Source organism: Talpa occidentalis, unplaced genomic scaffold (genome assembly GCF_014898055.3).
Source record: "Talpa occidentalis isolate TD23 unplaced genomic scaffold, MPIMG_talOcc4v2.1 talOcc4.7, whole genome shotgun sequence".
In the NCBI taxonomy this organism is placed as follows: domain Eukaryota; kingdom Metazoa; phylum Chordata; class Mammalia; order Eulipotyphla; family Talpidae; genus Talpa; species Talpa occidentalis.
In genome coordinates, this window is record NW_023605083.1 from 101,652,617 (window position 1) to 101,672,101 (window position 19,485).

The window sequence follows — 19,485 nt, forward strand, 5'->3', positions numbered from 1 at the left end:
TTTCTAATGCCATGTTTAGAAATTTTGTTAGAATTTTTTTATGATACTTTGGGGCCAGCAAAATTAATTAGAGCATTTATAAATGCATTAAAAGATAAAAATTACAGGTAACTAGGGGATAATATTACAAATCTGACTTTTGCTTCCTTTTTGTTCTTCAGGGCCTGCTTTCTTTTCTGAGTGCCCCACTCATAGGCGCTCTGTCTGATGTGTGGGGAAGAAAGCCCTTTCTCCTTGTTACAGTCTTTTTCACCTGCTTCCCAATTCCACTGATGAGGATCAGCCCTTGGTGAGTAGCTCCACCCTCTACCATCATGACTGTCTGCTTTGGGTCATGAGTGAACACTACAGTTGTAGAGCACCAGCTCGGCCAGAGGCCATCATGCCTATTTTTACCTACGGGAATTAAGACATTACAAAATTAAGTCAGAGAAATAGGAAAAAGAGGTATCAATAAGGGGAGTTGTTGTTGCCATGAGGTCAGTTAACAGAAGCTGGGGTCCTGGGAGGGAACTGACATTTCTGTACTCATCATCATGGCTCAGTTGACTTTGCAAATGTGTTGTTTTTGCTAGCTCTTTGCTCTAAGATGCTGAGTGAACATAGTTTATATTTCAAGAGGCAAGAGTCACTTTTGTGTAAACTAGAGTAAGACTAAGAGCTTGATCTGAATCATAAGATGGATTTTAATTTTATTTTTTTCCTGATAAATAATTATTCGGAGAAAATATCATGTAATCGAAGTTTTTTATTTAGTACCAAATATGGGTTGGGATTTACACCTAAGCTGTAATTTACTTGATTTTTCCACATTTCAGAGGATGGTATTTTAGACACAATTCTGTTGCTGAGATGCCCTTCCTATGTGAAGAACATACCTTAGACTGGAAGTTTAGTTTTGTTTTAATGCAATTAATATATTTTCTTTTCAGCTCATGTAAAAATATTTTTGTTTGATTGTCTAATAGGAATTTTATGTCAACATCTGTCACATTTTAAATTAGTTGGGTACCCATAATGGATCATTTTATTCTCTACTAAGTGATGAATTTTTATAAAATACTTGTTGGTATTGTGAACAGAACATACTTTTCCAGTGAGTTAGGACTTATGTCCTCTTAATGGCTTAATTTTTTTTTTAGATTTTACACATTTTTTGTTGTTTATTCCTATAAATGTTACCCTTTTTGTTCAATTATAATGTGGGTTCTTCTAATTGCATGGTTTTCTAGGTATAGTGTCATCTGTAAGTGATTTTACCTCTTCAACTTTTTGTTCACAAAAGAATAATGTTAACTAGTGATGATTGTGGACTTACCTTCTTTGTGTCTATAAAGGAAGTGAGACCTTTTTTGCACTCATTTGATTCTTTGATTTTTCTCCTTAGATTATTAATATGATGAACTTTATTAATAGGTTCTCTTATGTATTAGGATAAAACCTACTTTTTGTTCTGTGAAGTTCTGTTTGCTACTGTTTGAAGTAGATTTTTTAAAAGCATCTATGCATATGATAAAAATTTTTGGTCTTACATTAATATTTTTTGTGCTTTCTGCTTTTAAAATCATTTGCTGTGTATGTTTTCCTTACCTAAAGTTACCAAATTTATAGATTATTTCTCTTCTGCTGGCTGCTCTAACTTTACTGGGCCTCCCCAGTGGTGCAGTGGGTTAAGCACTGCACTCTGAAGCTGTCCACTGTCCTCTACAGTGCGGGTTTGATTCCCGGCCAGGCAGCCAGGGAGAAACCCACATGGTGTGGCAGACCTCTCCTGTCGCTCCTGCTACTCCCCTCAGCAGTGTCTTTGGTCCATCTGCCTGTTTTGCTCCCTACTCTGTCTGGTGAATTCTCTCACTGTCCCACACCTGTGGCCTGTACCCCAGTTCTTGTATAAATAAAATCTTTAAAAAAAAAAAAAGATGATGAAACAATAAGGTGTTCATTTAAAAAAAAAAATACTCTAACTTAACCAGCCCTTTCATTTTTTTTAACTGCATGTACTGAGACCTTTTGAGCAGTGGCAAAATAGTAATTTTATACTCTCCATCTTAAGTATAAGTTTATGTCTTTAAATATACATATACATTTTATATATTTTTAATCTCTTTCTTGGTTTATAATCTTTATGATGTCTTGACTCTGATTATAAAAATACATAGATAAGTACTCTTCTCCGTAATTAAAATAATCCTTTTACAGGTGGTATTTTGCTATGATTTCTGTGTCTGGAGTCTTCTCAGTTACATTCTCTGTGATATTTGCCTATGTAGCTGATGTCACTCAGGAACATGAGCGAAGTACTGCTTATGGATGGGTAAGAAATTAGATTTTTTTTTACCTAGAGAAATAATAATTAACATTCTATTAAAAATTCACTGGCAAGTGAGTTTTAAAATGTGGCAACTATTGACTTATGTACAAGAGAATCTAAAGTAATTGAAATAAAAAAGGAAACAAGTTAAAAATAACAAGATAAAGGTAATTTATTCTCTGGATTGGAAGATTGACAGAAATTTGTGAGTTATCAGATGCAAAGTTTTTTAAAAAGTTGCTTTGATTTGTTTCTTGTTAACTGATCTCTTAAGGAAACATAAATAGTAAATAGAAGCTAAGATCAGAAGTCTGCATGCACCCAATTTGAAATGGAGAGGTGTTGGGACCACAGCCATGTTAGTCAGTTATTACTATATTGTTGTTGGTATTGTATGTCTCAGGCACATGGTACTGTTAGAAAAAGGACTACCTTTATTTATTGGCAAGTATTATTGAGGGCATACCATAAGTTACAGGAGACCTTTTTTTGGATAATTTTTTAAGTCATTTCGAATTTTCCTAGGCATGATATTGGTATTGTGTTTGTATGGGATAAAAGAGACCTATAGAAGATAGCAGGCTGAAGCACTTTAACTTTGATTGTCACAGTGCTGAATGCTACTCTCAAAAGATTCAGTGGGGAAAAGATGTGTGAGCATGTGTGTACCTGTGTCCAGTATGAAGCTTTTTGGGCATTGTTTGTTGGTGTCCTGCAACTCAATTTCCAGCCATTGTCCATAGATTTCTCCTTACAAACAAGCAATTCTAAGACACCCTGCTGGTGTCCAAGAATTCTGCTCAGTTCTGACACTGTCTGCCCAGAGATATCAGATTCCTAAAGCTAAGGGCTCAATCTGTCTCCCAAGACTTTCCTCCACTTTACATGTCAGTAGCAAGCCCCAGGCATTTTGGAACTTGGACTTCTGAAAAACTAGCTATAGACTGGAGGTTCCCACACCACCCTTCTCAGTTAATTTACTAAAACAGAACTCAGATAACCAATTTAGGCAGTAGATCACAGATAACATTATTAAAGTTATTATTCAGGAATGACCAGATGGAAGAGATGGGTAGAGTAAGATATAGGAAAGAGACACAGAGCTTCCATGCCTCTCCAGGTGTGCCCTTCTCTTCCAAATCTTTAAAACTAACCCAGAAGCTCTCCTGAAGCCACCTCCTTTGATTTTTATGGAGGCTTTATTCATTACATAGGCATGACTGATTAACCCTTTGGCAGCTGAACTCAACCTCCAGCCCCTATGGAAGGGTAGTGAAGAGGGAGTTGGTTGTGGAAGTTCCAACACTCTAATCTTTGAGACTTAATTCCCAGGCAACCAGTCACCCCATTATTGTATACGTCCCCAAAATTCACCTCATAAACAAGAGATACCTTTAACATTCTCAGCACTTAGAAAATTCCAAGACTTTAGCAACTGTGAGCTAGACCCTATAGATGAAGATTAAGTATATATAAAATATAATTTTGTGACCTGAATGACCAAAATAAATATTCATATAAATCATAATATCACAGACATACAGAGCATTGTGCTCTTCTCTGAACTTTCCTGTATGTGAAATGAGAAGGTGGAAAAAGAAAAATGATCTGCCTAGATTGTTGAATAAGTTGAAGGACCCTGCAAAATGCTTCCATTGCTATTTGCAGTGTAGTGTATAATGCAGTTATGTGATTGGCTTGGTCTTTTCAGATAATATAGAAAAACCAGAAGCAGAAGAAAGGCAGAATCTTTGTCTTCTTACCCCTATGGTATATAGTAGCGGCTCAAGAAATATGGAGCAGGAGTTTCTGTTTCCCAACTTGGAATTCTCTACACCTCTACCCCAACCCAAAAAACTTTTTCTTAATTTGAATTTCATAGTATTTTATTGGAATAGTAATTTTAGATACAGTGTATTTTTACATTCAGTTGGAAAAGGGGGCGGTAATGAATGGAGGAAGATTGTCATTAGTTACCCAGTGGTAGTTGGTTACGTAATGATGTTTGTGATTTCTATTAAAATCCATTAGAAGTTTAACCTGCTTATATATATACTTTAGGTAGTCATTCTGGTTTTATGTGTCCATTAAGCTTCTGGTTTTTTAATAAAAGTAGCATTCTAGAAGCTGGTTAGAAAGCAGTGTGACGAGCATCAACATGGATTCAAGTTGCATCAGTGATCATTTACAAGGACTAGGTAAAAGTTAAGGGTGACAAATCCATGGCTAAAGGATCTCCTTTGTTGGAAAGCTTTGACCTCTCTCCACAACTCTTTCTTGGTTTTGTTGTTACTTTTTTTTTTGTCTTTCTAAGATTATAAAGGGTATTTCCTTCTCCTCCACCTATTGGTGAAATGGTCACCAAATAACAGAATGGTGCACATGTGGTGTTTTTTGGAAGATAACATTGAGCACAGTCCCAGAGTAATTTGTAGATTTTTATCATCTATAGGAATTTTTTCCATATTCTTCTCCCCACTGTCCCATTCCCCAATTAATGAATGTTGTATATCATTATATTTTATTCTTGTCACTTTCTAGGACATCCCCAACTAATAGTTTGTGAATAAATTCTTAAAATAAAATTGCTTCAGTTCTCTTTCATTTTTAGAATTTGTGTGCAAGGGTTCAGTCTCAGCACTATCACCACTGCGGCCTGAGTTCCATCTCTGGCCAGGGAGCAAACCAACATAAGGCGCAGCAGACCTCTCCTATCTCTCCCTCTGCTCTCATCAGCAGTGTATTTCAGTAGATCTGCCTGTTCTGCTCCCCACTTTGTCTCTGGTGAATCCTCTCACCCCCTGGCACCTCTGGCCTATACCCCAGTTCTCCTTTGCGTAAATAATTGTTAAAAAAAAATTTGTGTGCAACACATGCATTTTGTTAATACCAGGGGAGGATACCTGCAGTTATGCACCTGTGGAAATGCTGGGTGGGAGTTTGCTTTCCTCAGGTCTGTGGCTGCAGCAGGAGGATCCCTAGATGAGAATGTGTTTTCCATAGGTCTCCGCCACCTTTGCAGCCAGTCTGGTGAGCAGCCCAGCCATTGGAGCCTACCTCTCAGCCAATTATGGAGACAGCCTCGTTGTGCTGGTGGCCACAGTGGTGGCTCTTCTGGACATCTGCTTCATCTTAGTAGCTGTTCCAGAATCTTTGCCAGAGAAAATGAGACCACTCTCCTGGGGAGCTCAGATTTCTTGGAAACAAGCAGACCCCTTTGCGGTAAATGAAAACAAAAATTTACTTTTTGAATAACTTTCTAATCCCTGCAAACAAAAGAATTATTTCTGCAGCCTCCTGCATCCCAGCAGCTATTGATTCATTTCTTTCTTCAGTAAAAACAAAAAATTAATTGCAAGTAGTAATCATCTGAAGTGGTCATTTTCATTCTCCTAAATTCAAAAAAGATAAATGCATTTGGTCTGGCTAATTTTACTAACTTGTTAATGTACATCCTTTTTGACCAGTGGCTTTGAGTTTGTGTTTTGCAAATTGAATGGCTTCTGATTTGTTTTGTTCAGGGAGGGGTTACAAGGAGGCATCCCACTAACAACTAGAGAAGATCTTGAGAAAAAGTACCTTTTCTCTCTTCTTCCCCTGTCTTAACTGATTTGAAATTGTTCTTCAAGAAAATAATGTGTAGGGAAAAAAAAATAACCAACAAATTGATTTTTGCTTTGTAGCCCCCAAGTTTACCTTTTAGAAAAAAATACAGGTAATAAGAAAACTGACTTATCAGAAATTTTCTTATAAAAATCCCCCTCAGGACAAGACCTTGCAGCCCTGCCCTTTCTTGTTGGTGCTGTGATGTCAGACAGCAAAAAAGTAGAAACGGAGATCAGAAGTGGACTCAGGAGGTTCAGGCCTCCCTCCTCCTTGTCATCTCGTGGTCCAGTTACACACTAACTTTTTTGTGAAATGGAACCACTGTGGCTTACTTTTTAGAGTAGTTGTGGTGATTACAGTGACTGTAAATTGGCTCATCTAGTGTCTTGTGTAGCCAAGGTCTCAATAGACATGAGCTGCTATTGCTGTTAATTATAAGAGGGTTGCAGGTATGATCTAGGGTATACTGCAGCACTCCACACTCCTGGGATATCATACGTCTTTGGTCTAGTCAAACAGTCCTGTGTAGAAGAAAATATAAAAAGGATTTTGGACAATGTTACAATATTCAAAAAAGTTGTCACTGGTTAGTGAATCTTATCACTGACCCCATGTCTTGTCTACCAGTTTTATAGGCAAATTGAATATCAACATTTTAAAGAATAAATTTGTATGTAATGAAAACCCCTTATTTATGACTTTAAAGAAATTATTTATGAATGAAACGAGATTTTCTTAAAAGGTTCTAGAGCAGTATATTTTCAGCATATAGTCCTAGGATGTTTAGAGTTTCTTTCAAAACAAATGCCTCTGAAATTAGGACTTGTGTCTTCCATGGAGAAAAGATGAAAGATTTCATGTAAGGTTACTTCTTTTTTACTTCCATTCAACTCTTGTTATCCACCTAATTAGATCAAAACCATGAAATTAATATCCCAGAATATCAGTGACATCAGTTATTTATTTGCCTTTTTATGTGTTTTGTTTCTCTTTCTGCTTATTCCTAGTCACTGAAGAAAGTTGGAAAAGACTCTACCGTTTTACTGATCTGCATCACTGTGTTTCTTTCATACCTTCCTGAAGCTGGACAGTATTCAAGTTTTTTTCTCTATCTCAGGCAGGTAGGTAGTGGGTGACTAGTAACATTGAAATGTGAAGGGAATCAAATATTTGGATCTGTCTAAAGATATTTGGGGGAAAACGTGGCAGAGAAAAAAAATGCATGAACTTTCTCCTAATTATCAATGAGGTGCTAAGAGATATATAATTAGTAAACAGGAGATCTTTAATGCAACGACGTTAAAATAGAGCAAAAGTCTTACTGTGGAAAAAATTTCTTTTGAGAATTAGCAGAAACAAAATTTATTATAATGTCTTCAGTCTTTAATAATCCTCATTAGGGCCTCCCCGGTGGCGCAGCGGTTGAGCGCTGGGTTGTAAAGCTCCCCGTGGCCTCTGCGGCGCCGGTTCGATCCCCGGCTGCTCCCCGGCCACCCGAGGAGGGTCCCACATGGCGCGCAGACCTCTCCTGCCGCCCGCTGCTTCCCTCAGCAGTGTACTTCGGTCCTTCTGCCTGCTCTGCTCCCTGCTCTGGCTCTGGTGAATTCTCTCACCCTCCCGCGCTTCTGACTGTACCCAGTGCATGTATAAACAAATAAACAAACAAATAAATAAATAAAATACGTGCCTCTTTAAAAATAAATAAATAAATAAATAAATTTAAAATAAAAAAATAATCCTCATTAAACTTCACAAAGAGGTGTCGTTTATTTCAGAAGTGCTCTGCCCTTGATTGGAGAGCAGCCAGCCCACTGTACCATCTTCAGTAGCCACAGCTCAACATTCACAGACTTCAAAATGACTCATGAGCAATAAGCAAAATAATCTTTTCCACCTCTGATTTTTTTTTTTTAAATTGCATTTATTTTGTACCCACAAAAGGCAGTTGATTTCAGGCAATTTAAAGAAATTGCTTTATTCTGCTTGAGCCAAAGAGGCCTCTTCCTAAGATATATTCTTCTAATTTGGAGACTTGTTAAATACACCATTCTTACAGTTTTTTTCCTGAGCAGATAAGAGTATAATATAAGTTACACTTTTTCAAGCAATTCCAACTTTGTTTTGCTCATTTTTGATGGATGGATGCTGGAGATTTAAGAGGAATAGTGGTAAGATTATGTGTTTAATGTAGAGAATTATGTACATATTCATAGTTGTGCATTAAATATGCATGTAACAGAAAATTAAGTCAGAAAATTCAAGGAAGAAAGTAAAAGATCCTATCTCATCTTTTCACACAGATAATAAACAATTTGTATCCCTGCAGCTCTTACAAGTGAACAGTAAAAAGACAACCCAACTGAAAAAAAAGACAAATAGTATTTTGAAGGTACTTCTCCAAGAAAGACACAAATGGCCAGTCAGCATAGAAAAAAACGCTTAGCATCGTTAGCCATCAAGAAAATGCCAAATAAGACAGTAACGTACTGTAGCCTCACACCTGCAAAGATGGCTGTGATCAAAAAGACACAGATATGGGAACCCCTGTACCTACCAGTGGGAATGGGAATGTAAAACAGTATAGCCACTGGGGAAGAGAGCTGGCTGTTCCTCAAAGTGTTCAAGACAGAGTTCCCAGCAAATCTCTTCCCAGGTATATATACCCAGGAGAAATTAACGCAGATGTCTACTCAGAAAGTTACATATAAATTATTCATAATAGCCAAAAAGGGAAACAATCCAAATGTCTATCACCTGATAAATGAATTCACAAATGTGCTATCTTCTGATGATGGAATATTATTACTTGGCAATAAAAACTGACCATGCAATTTGCAGCAACATGGATGGCACTGGAAGGGATCATGCTCAGCGAAATAAGCCAAAAAGAAAAAGAAAAATACCGGATGGTCTCACTCATAGCAGGAATCTAGAAAACTTAAATAAGGGACCAGGAAAATGAATATAAGAAAGTGAAAATCAAAATCAACAAAAAACTATGAACCAGAGACACTTTTTGGGGGGTGGGGGGCGGGAGGGGAAGGATTGGGGTCAGAATGGGGCGTTTGCAATTGTATGGGGGAATATAAAAATAAAATTTAATATTTAAAAAAAAAATAAAAAAAATAAAAACTGACCATGGAGGAACTTTGAAAGCATTGGGCTAAGCAAAAGAAACCAGGATTTTACACAGTGTATGATTTCTTTCATCTGAAATGCCCAGAATAGGTCAGTAGATATTAAGAAATAGATTATACTGGCTGGATAGTGGAGTAGGCCATGGGAATGGGACACTTATGGGTACCATGTTCTTAGAAAAGTGACAGGAGCTTCTAATATTGATCCATGGGCATGATTGTCCCAGCTCTGAGTATACTGAATCTATGGAATTGTACACTTAACTGGGTGAATTGTATGATGTTTAAATTCAGTCTCGGGCCTCCCTGGTGACGCAGGCAATTGAGCGCAGCCTCTGCAGCGCGGGTTCAATTCCCAGCCAGCCAGGAAGAAACCCACAATGGCGCAGCAGCCCTCTCCTGTCTCGCCCACTGCTCCCCTCAGCGGTGTATTTCAGTCGGCATGCCTGTTCTGTTCCCCACTGTGTCTCGGGTGAATCCTCTCACCTTCCCGCACATCTGGCCTGAACCCTGGTTCTTGTATAAAAATAAATGACTCTTTAAAAAATAAATAAATAAATTCAGTTTCAAAACTTTTAAAAATATATTTTTAAATATCTTTTAAATAATCCCAGAGGCTGAAAATAACCCCTAAATAAAGCCACAGCTTCATGTTCCAATTTTTTAAATTGCTTTTGATTAAAGAATAGGCTATTGTTAACATCATCAGCACTGGATTGGGAACCAGAGGTTGTAGCTCTGGCTCTTTTATTAAGTAGTTGTGTAACTTGTAGCAAGAAATGAGAATGTATAATTTTTTAAAGTAGTCCTTTTCCAAATTTTAGAAATTTCATGGAGGGTAAAATTGTTTTTTAAACTTAAAAAGTTTTAGACACTTCAGAGCTGCTCTTAAGGATAAGAGACTTAATTTTGGCTGCCTATTAGAATCACCATGGGAAGTTTTTAAAACATAGTTGTGCCTGGGCCATACCCCCAGAGAGTGAATTAATTGGTCTCAAGCGGATTCCAGCATCTCATTGTTTTCCTCTTCTCTGTCTTCTCTTTTCCCATCTCTGTTGCCCACATGATTTTCATGTTGTGCCAAAGTTGAGAGCTATTCACTTTGCTTATATAAGCACATTCTGTATTGGCAGCATCAAAAGTCACATCATTTTCTTCATGTTCTAATGATAACATTTTGTCTATTGGTTCGCTGGTGGGGGGAGATAATATGAGACAATACTACATCAACCTATAATGGAAAATATTGTCTTTAAAATATTTAAGTCGTGATTGCTTACAGTGATTTCTTATTTCAGATTTAGATGTAAGTTACTGGTTAATAGGTTCAACTTTCAACATGCCTTAATGTACCATTGTCAAGATGTCATAAATTTTCCTCAATTCTTTTTATGCTATGGCTTTAATAGGACATAACATTCCTCATTGTTTTTATAATATATATATATGTTGTAATTATATATATATCACAAAAGTGTTCTATTTCCATTTCCACAGATCATAGGTTTCGGATCCGTTAAAATTGCAGCCTTTATAGCTATGGTTGGAATTCTCTCTATTGTAGCTCAGGTAAGTGTCATTTTACTCTTTTTTTTTTTTTTAACCTTTTCATTCTGACATAATTAACCATAGATTCACAGGAAGCTGCAAAGAAAAAGAGATGTTTATGAAAATAACCTGCACTCCTACTCCCTCCCCAACCATGGTAACATTGAACATATCAGTGGTTCCATATCAAACCCAGAAAACTGGCATGGATACAGTCGTCAGAACTACTCCATTTTTTAATAAAATGTCGAGATTGTGATATTGGAGGAATTTTCAATCTCTTCTAGATCAGTTTTGATCTCTTTTGGATCAGTTCTGCAAATAAAAACTATACTGAAAAATTAATCAGGAGAATGTTTCAGTATTATTTTAATGTTTTGAAAAGTAAGGAGATATGGGGTAAGTGAAAAGCAAAAAAAAAAAAATCAGTAACTTTCAGCTTTTTCTATCCTCAGGACTAAAGAAATATAAATCAATGCAGTAGAAAATAGGTAATGAGTAAAAAGAATTAAATGTTTCCCCATTTACTATAAATATTATTAGACCATAAAAGGCAGAGCATGTGTCCTTTAAATTAGTTTCACTGACTGGGCCTCCTGGTGGCGCAAGGGCTTAAGCACCACACTATGAAGCAATCCGTAGCCTCTGCTGCATGAGTTCGATCCCCAGCCGGCCAAGGAGCAAGCAGACCTTTCCTGTCTCGTGCCCGCTGCTCCCCTCAGAAGTGTATTTCAGTCAGTCTGCCTGTTCTGTTCCCCACTCTGTCTCCAGGGAATCTTCTCACCCCCACATCTCTGGCCTGTACCCCAGCTCTTGTATGCATAATAAATAAAATCTTTAAAAAAAAAATAAATTAGTTCCACTGACTCGATCCTGTGGCACTGCCTATAGGCTTTCCCTGAAGCAGCTACTTCAAAGCTTGGTGGGCCAGTGGAGCATTGGTTTATGCTCTCTCTTACATTCACTCACTGTCAGAAATGAGAAGGGTACAGAACTGTTTTGCCCAGAAATTAGAATTGACAGGGCTCATAGAAATATATCAATGCAAATGGCCTTTTAATTACTTCTTGTTGTTGAACTGTATCAACAAATTTAAATTTTGTTAATCTGTCAAGTTGCTTAATATTTTGGCTTGTTTTTTACATTAACTCTGATTAGTCAGTCCAGACTCCTCTTGCCCTGTGCCTTTAAGACTATCACCACAAGTGTTTTTTAGCAAAGTATATATTATTAAACCCAAGTTTATGTCAGACCAACTTTGTGAAACTCTTAGCCTCCAGCAAAATCCCACATAGTTTATTTATTTATTTTTTTTTTTTTTTAAACATTTGTGCTTTATTTATTTATTTTAATTTATACAAGCACTGGGTACAGTCAGAAGCGCGGGAGGGTGAGAGAATTCACTAGAGCCAGAGCGGGGAGCAGAACAGGCAGAAGGACAGAAGCACACTGCTGAGGGGAGCAGCGGGCGGCAGGAGAGGTCTGCGCGCCATGTCCCACATAGTTTATAAATGTTCTTAGCACTATGAAGCTATTGGCAGCCACTGCAGCACAAGTTCAATTCCTGGCCAGGGAGATAACCCACATGGCACAGCAGACCTCTCCTCTCTTGTCTGCTGCTCCTTTCAGCAGTGTATTTCAGTCAGTCTGCCTGTTCTGCTCCCCACTCTGTCTATGGTGAATCCCTTCACCACCCCCACACCTCTGGCCTATACCCTAGCTCTTATATGCATAAAAAAATTAATCTTTAAAAAAATAAAAATAAAAATAAATGTTCAGCATGGATTTGCTGTTCACTGGTGGTTCAGTGATTGGCATTTCTCTAAAGATACTGAGGTGTGTGTCACCCCCACCCCCAGTCATGAGAACTGGTGAACTACTAGAGTGACCTTTGGGAAGTACTAACAAAGCATGAGATGTACAGGCTTCTGGGAAGAGGCAGAGGCCCTGACCTCTGGTCAGTTGGGAAACCCCTGAAGCGCCAACTTTGTAGGGATCCATCAGTACCACAGGTCTCCACAGTCTCAGGTTAAGTGGTATGTCCTTGGGAGGTCCCTGGCCATTGTTAAGGGGCTTCCCTCACAGAGTTTGCATCAAATCTATGTGTTCATGTGATTTCTTCTTTGCTTTGCAGACGGTCTTTCTTAGCATCTTGATGAGATCATTGGGGAATAAGAATACTGTCCTCCTTGGCTTAGGTTTCCAGATGTTCCAGTTAGCCTGGTACGGTTTTGGATCTCAGGCCTGGTAAGCATCTCCTGTGAATTTTCATGAACTAACAAGTAGAGGCATCTTTTAGTGTTCAAGTTGATTGTAATGTGAAGGAAGCAAGGGTTATTTAACCAATTATATGTGTTCAGTATTTCAGAAATTCTTAAACTTACTTTGGGGAAGGATGAAGTTAGGTTGTTTAGGATTATCTGTAAAACTTGCCTTCACCTCATTGGGCTATCAGTGAGTTGTTTCTTAATTGAATGTGTGCCTTCTCCCCCAAGCCTCCAATAAAGTTTTATGTCTCCTTTTTAAAAATATTTCTCATTCTTTAAGTATATCACATATAGTCAAAAACAAAACACCAGGATAAAAAATGGGCTGATTGTGGTTCACAGCCATATTTAGCTGAATGACCTTGTGCAATGACATAACCTTTAAAGAAAGCATTTGAGTTAGATGACCACTAAGGTCTGTTCTGAAATCACATGTTCCCTGAGGCAGTTATTACCAACGTCAGATTCCCATGAACAGAGGAAGAATGGTCTGAGTGTCTCTATTTTCAATAAATAAATGGATGACATAATTTAGAGAAATTAGGTACATTTTAGTGGTCTGTGGTTGACTCTTTCTTGTTCTTTAAGATTGGAGTCCTCTGAACTTTAGTTCAGGAGCTGATTCAGACTCATGACACATTAAAAAGATTTTGTCAGCCTGAGGATTTTCCTTTTCAGTAAGGATATGCATGTCAGCCATCGTGGCCTCATGAGTAGTAAGCCATGGAGGGGCTTCACTTTTCGCACACTTGCACTTAAGCTCCTTTCACCGAGAAAAGGACAAAGGCCTAAAAGAAGCAGGCTTGGAAGTCTCAGGATGTCATCCTGAACCTCAGGTCTCTGTTTCTTTCCATTAGTGCACATGAAGGTGAGCCTTTGAGAAGTACAAAGAAAAAAGTGGAATTTCTAGAAACAGATTCTTTTGAATTTCATTGAACTTATATCTGAAAATGGTAAATCAGGAAGAATAGAATTTAAAGAGATGAAACTTTCCCAGGCTATGAAGTGATCATATTAACAGTGTGATATGTAACCTTCCATGTTTAAAAAAAAAATTTTTAAGAATTAAAAATAAATATCAATTAACACAAGAAAACAAAGCATTGGTACTTTTGCCACTGATTGTACTCTGAGCAGCAAACAACTCAGGCTGGCCTGCCACCTGACCAGCCTGTCCTGTCATTGCAGGATGATGTGGGCAGCAGGAACTGTGGCTGCCATGTCCAGCATCACGTTTCCAGCAATCAGCGCCCTGGTCTCTCGGAATGCAGAGTCAGATCAGCAAGGTGAGGTTACTCACCCCTTCGTTCTCTACTTTCAGCTGAGATGTACCTGCCAGAAGCGTGAGCCCCTGAGCCTCTCTCCACACTCAGCAGAGCAGGAGGTGACAGTCATGTGGTCCCTTTTCAACAATTTACTTTGCCAAATGGGAAAATTCTACTTTTCTTCCTGTTTTGATCTAATACTCATGCTTTTAAAATCTGCACTCAACAGTTCAGAATACTAAGAATTAGAAATAGAACTACCTATTATTTTTGGTTTTAACTGCTGTTTTGTGTTACCATCAAAATGAATTAGATTATAATCATAGTTTAACAGATGTCTATTAAAAAATGATAGATGAATTAGTAAAACAGCAAGTTACTTCATCATCAAAATTTCTTTAATTTGGAATCACTAAATGTCCATTAGTTGAATATAGGAAATGATTTCTTTGATAGGATAAAGGAAATCTGTAGTTGTTGACAATTGGGTGGAAAGTGAGAGATGAGGGCCTCCCCGGTGGCGCAGTGGTTGAGCGCTGGGTTGCAAAGCTGCCCGCAGCCTCTGCAGCAACCGTTCAATCCCCGCCTGCTCCCCGGCCACCGGAGGAGGGTCCCACATGGCGCGCAGACCTCTCCTGCCGCCCGCTGCTCCCCTCAGCAGTGTACTTCGGTCCTTCTGCCTGCTCTGCTCCCCTCTCTGGCTCTGGTGAATTCTCTCACCCTCCTGTGCTTCTGACTGTACCCAGTGCTTGTATAAACAAATAAATAAATAAATAAATAAAAATAAATCTTTAAAAAAAAAAAAAGGAAAGTGAGAGATGAAATTCAGGTTAGACTGTGGAAAGTTGCACTCTGCTGTCTAGACTCCCTTCATCCCCCTTGAGCCTCTGACTTCTCTGTTGGATAGTTCCTGCTGCCCGAGTTAATCCTTTTGCTTCTCCATATCTGAATAGTTCACCTTACTGTAGTCAGGGAAAAGAATTTCAGAAGTAACAGTAAATGCTTAAGAGCCCTTTTTAAATTTTTCAGTAAAAAGCTAGATTGGAAAAGAGAGTTTATTCATCATACCTATTTTTTTCCACATGAGAAGTTAGCTGTCTTATTCAGACCCACTTTTTAGTAGTGTCGCTTGAAGACCACAAGTTCTGTGTCACCATGAATCTGTGACTCCCTGGGCCATGAGTCGTTAAGGGTTTGTATCTGAAGTGGAGGCTTGACTGTTCGTTGGGGACAGATCCTGCCTGCGTGTCTCAGAGACTCTGTCCTGTCTTTCAGGGCTTCTTTGGCTCTTTTAGTCTGGTATGTATTAATGCAGATGTTTCTATATGTCAGCATGCAAAATTTTTAGAATGCTGTAAAGGTTGAATTACAGTTGACCATTTTCATTTTTTTTTTAATTTTATTTTTATATTCCCCATACATTTGTACCCCCATTTCATGTGATTCAAACTAATGTTTTACCTACCAGTTAGAAACTAAAGATTTCTAGAAATTGGTTGCAGTGCAGGGCAATAGGGAGCTACACCTAGGATGCAAAGGGCACCTTGAGACACAGTCTGCTCAGAGATGCCAGAGCACATAGGTCAAGACTACTGTGGACTTGTACATGGGCAGGGATGCAAAAGAGAGTAAGGACAGATTTTTATTGTGCAAACAGGAAAACTTCAACCCACAGGAAGGTGGAAACTGCCTGTGCATGGAGAGTATTCATTTTTATCACTTTCCACTTACAGGAAGCACAAGCTGTTATGGGGAGAGTTCAGCCCAAAGGGACATAAGAAACATCGCTATGACTTCATTTCCTTGTAGAATCTTAGGACATACAGAATGAGGGCAGCATTAAAATGACATAGGGAAACATTTGTAAAATGAATGAAAATATGGTGGGCTAATAAATCCTTAATCTACTTTCCTCAGTACAGACTACTCGGTCTAGCAAATTCAGTATATCATAGTTTGTCAAAAGTACAATTAAATCCTGAGATGCTTCTCTGAGAAGACTGGCTTCTCTTTGTTGTGATGTAGGAGTTGCCCAGGGGATCATCACTGGAATAAGAGGACTGTGTAACGGCTTAGGACCAGCGCTGTACGGCTTCATATTCTACATGTTCCACGTTGAATTGACTGAGTTGGGGCCAGAACTGAATTCTAACAATGCTGCCCTGCAGGTAATGTGATAAGTTTAGTTTTATAATGATTGCATCTGATTATAGCAGAATCTTTTGACCTTAAATTTGGAGAGTGTTCTTATTTGTATAATATTACTATTATATTTGACAGGAAGCAAGTGCTCTGTTTAGTACTTCCTGGGCCTGGGAATGGGATCATTTCATTGATTTATTATCTTATGTAAGAGCTTTGTCTTAACTTTGTTCAAAGTGCTGTCCTCTGGTGAAACCCAAGCTAAAATATAATATGAAATGACTTCAAATTTCAATTAGGAATTGAACTAGAGACTAGAGTGCCATTTTGTTGTTGTTACTATTTGATATCCCTTCCACTAAGTAGTATTATAGATTTTGTACAAAACTGGAATTAATATTCCTATACAGAAGTGCATGATGTGAGGTCACAGAATGAGATTAGAGATAAACTGTCATTTACAGGTTTCATTAAAAGAAGTGCTGCAGAAAGCAGTGGCTGGTTGTCCTCTGTCATATTGCAGACACCTGGCTCTGTTAGCTTTGCCTTGACATTTAATGAAACATTTGCTTGAGATACTGATTCACTTTTCCTGGTGCGGTTTTTTTGGGGATCATCCAGTATTAATTTCTGGATTGGAAATACTGACCAAATTTTTCATTTCTGTTTGTTTCCCACACCATCAGGAAGCCGTCATCCCAGGCCCACCATTTTTATTTGGGGCGTGTATAGTTCTTATATCTTTTCTGGTTGCCTTATTCATCCCCGAATACAGTAAAGGCAGTGGAATTCAAAAACATAGCAACAGCATCACTGGCAGTCTGCCCAACACCCCAGACCGGGCCAGTGAAGAGGACATTGAGCCATTACTGCAGGACAGCAGCATCTGGGAGCTCTCTTCCTTGGAGGAGCCTGGGAATCAATGCACTGAACTATGAACTTAACAAGAAGGGGGATTCTGCGGACGCCAGCTCTGAGAGCCGTGGGTTGCCACACCACATGGAGACTTCATGGTGCTGGAGGGGAGATGCTTGTGGCATCCTGTAGGGCCAAGTCTGAGCAGTGACCCCTTCCATCCATCCACCTCTCTCCTCTCCCTCCTCCTGTTTCTTCCATTCTTTCTGTTTGTACATTAGAACAAGATTTGAAATACTTGCTTCAGATTAATATGCAGTTCTCAACATTATCTAGAGCCCCAACATTGAAACACAAACAGAAACTATCCTGTCTCTTGTGGAAAGGATGGCTTTCCTTTAGTAACTCTGGAATGAGTGTGACACCAGTCTTTCCATGTCCTTAGATCACGCAGGATTGTAGTGGGATGGCCACCTTGGGCAAAATCTGAAAGATTCCTATCTTACCCTCCTTCCCTGTTTCTCTGAATGGGTCCACTTAGCCCATAGATATTTATGGGCTCCCAGAGTCACTCAGTATCAGGGATCTAAGGCCTTTGTTCAAAGGTCAAGCAAAAGCCTAGTCTGAGTCTCCTTTCTACTTCCTGTCCTTGGCAAGAATAAAATTCAGCATATACACCTCTGGTCATTAATAATGCTAATCAGTGATAACCTTTATCAGATAAAGGAAAATTTTCTTTCAAATTTAAATCATGTAGTAATAGCAACTCAGATTCCTGGACCTTGTTTCTTGGTTGGATCTGAGGTGATTTTATAAAAGAAAACCACACATCAAACATTCTGGTGGCAATTCAGAAATTGGAGGATGCTTCTAAGAAAGTTTCAACAATGTGAGCATTCCTAGTGAGGATGAGCATTAGTAACTGGATACCAGTGCAGTTTTTTACCCGAGTTCAAACTCATAATGCATTATCACTCTGCTCCTTTCCACATCTCTTGTGTTCCACTTCAGTTTTTCTCATTCATCACACTCCTGCCTTAACTGCTCTGTAGTGCGCATTTGTTTTCAGTGGGTCTTTACTTCCATCTGTTTTTTTGACTTTTGAATTTCATGGGAATATGCATATCAAATTCCTTTCTAACATATGATGGGTTAAGAAGCTCAGCTTCACAATAAGTGTCTTGCTAATTTTTTGAGATGTTTTATGGACAAAGAAAACTTTACAGATTTATATGTATTTTGCTGCACCAGTAAATGGACCATTAACTAGGGCCCACCTTTAACAGAGCACTCCTTTGAAAGTTTTATAGGTATGAAATATATGTAGATATTTGTAAGGAGTTTTAAATTTTTTTTTGACGGGGTGCTGTGTAAATCTTGTATTTATAAATGTAATGAAGGTGTTGACAGAAAAAAATATATACAACTTTTATAAAGGCTTGTGTACTGACTGAATACATTTAAAAGAAAATATATTTTGAAACCTGTTCTGCTATGAACAGAGATAACATATCTTTTTACTATGCTGTTGGTTTTTAAGTTAAGCTTCCTAATGCACAATAAATTTGCAATGGATACTTTTATGTTGTTTGTATTTTTTTAAAGACTTATTTCTATACAAGAACTGGGGTACAGGCTACAGGCGCAGGAGGTTGACAGGATTCACCAGAGACTGAGTGGGAAGCAAAACAGGCAGACTGAAGTACACTGCTGAGGGTAGCAGTGGGCACGGCAGGAGAGGCCTGCTACACCATGGGGGTATCTTCCTTGCCAGCTGGGAATCAAACTGGCGCTACAGAGGCTGCAGACAGCTTCACAGCACTGTGCTCAACCCACTGAGCCACCAGGGAAGCCCTTGTTTGTTTTTCTTTAAGGCAGATTGTACCATTGATTTTTTTTTGGAGTTTTCTTTTGAGTGACTTTCAACTAAAATACTAATTCCTAAGCTAATGCAAAAGATAAGTATATATTTTTAAAGATTCATTTTTAACAGGTGAGGTCTGTGAAGTGCACCCACTCATGAGATGAGCACTGGCCTTAGAACCAGAAGCAACCCAGTAGTTGTCTGGACTCTGACCTGAAAGATCTTATAGCAATAACCTGAAGGACAGACCCAAGAGCAAGAGAGCCTCAACACAAGGCACCAAAAGAGGACAGGTGTCCCCTGACCTCAGTGAGGAGAAGTTCTCACCTATTTGAGTGGGGAACACAGCAAGAGAGTGCTGGGTGGAGTCTGCCCAAGAACTACCTGGAAGCTCTCCTTTGTCCCTAACTGAATTCCATCCTTAGTCAGCTGGACTCAGTCTCAGGGTGGGGGTGGGGGGGGGGTGTTTGGTTTTTTTTAAGATTTATTT

The 19,485-nt window shown here is 38.7% G+C and overlaps 1 protein-coding gene across 1 annotated transcript in view; it reads left to right on the forward strand.

Moving 5' to 3' along the window:
• Window positions 1-18,726, forward strand: part of MFSD14B (major facilitator superfamily domain containing 14B) — a 43,426-nt gene extending 24,700 nt beyond the window's left edge. Inside the window, exons 4-12 of the mRNA XM_037491845.2 lie at window positions 162-289; window positions 2,200-2,314; window positions 5,315-5,533; window positions 6,925-7,038; window positions 10,552-10,623; window positions 12,737-12,849; window positions 14,058-14,155; window positions 16,160-16,302; window positions 16,963-18,726. Coding sequence (XP_037347742.1) covers window positions 162-289; window positions 2,200-2,314; window positions 5,315-5,533; window positions 6,925-7,038; window positions 10,552-10,623; window positions 12,737-12,849; window positions 14,058-14,155; window positions 16,160-16,302; window positions 16,963-17,214 — 1,254 coding nt within the window. The 3' untranslated portion in view covers window positions 17,215-18,726. The remainder of the gene's footprint in view (window positions 1-161; window positions 290-2,199; window positions 2,315-5,314; window positions 5,534-6,924; window positions 7,039-10,551; window positions 10,624-12,736; window positions 12,850-14,057; window positions 14,156-16,159; window positions 16,303-16,962) is intronic.
• The last annotated feature ends 759 nt before the right edge of the window (window positions 18,727-19,485 follow it).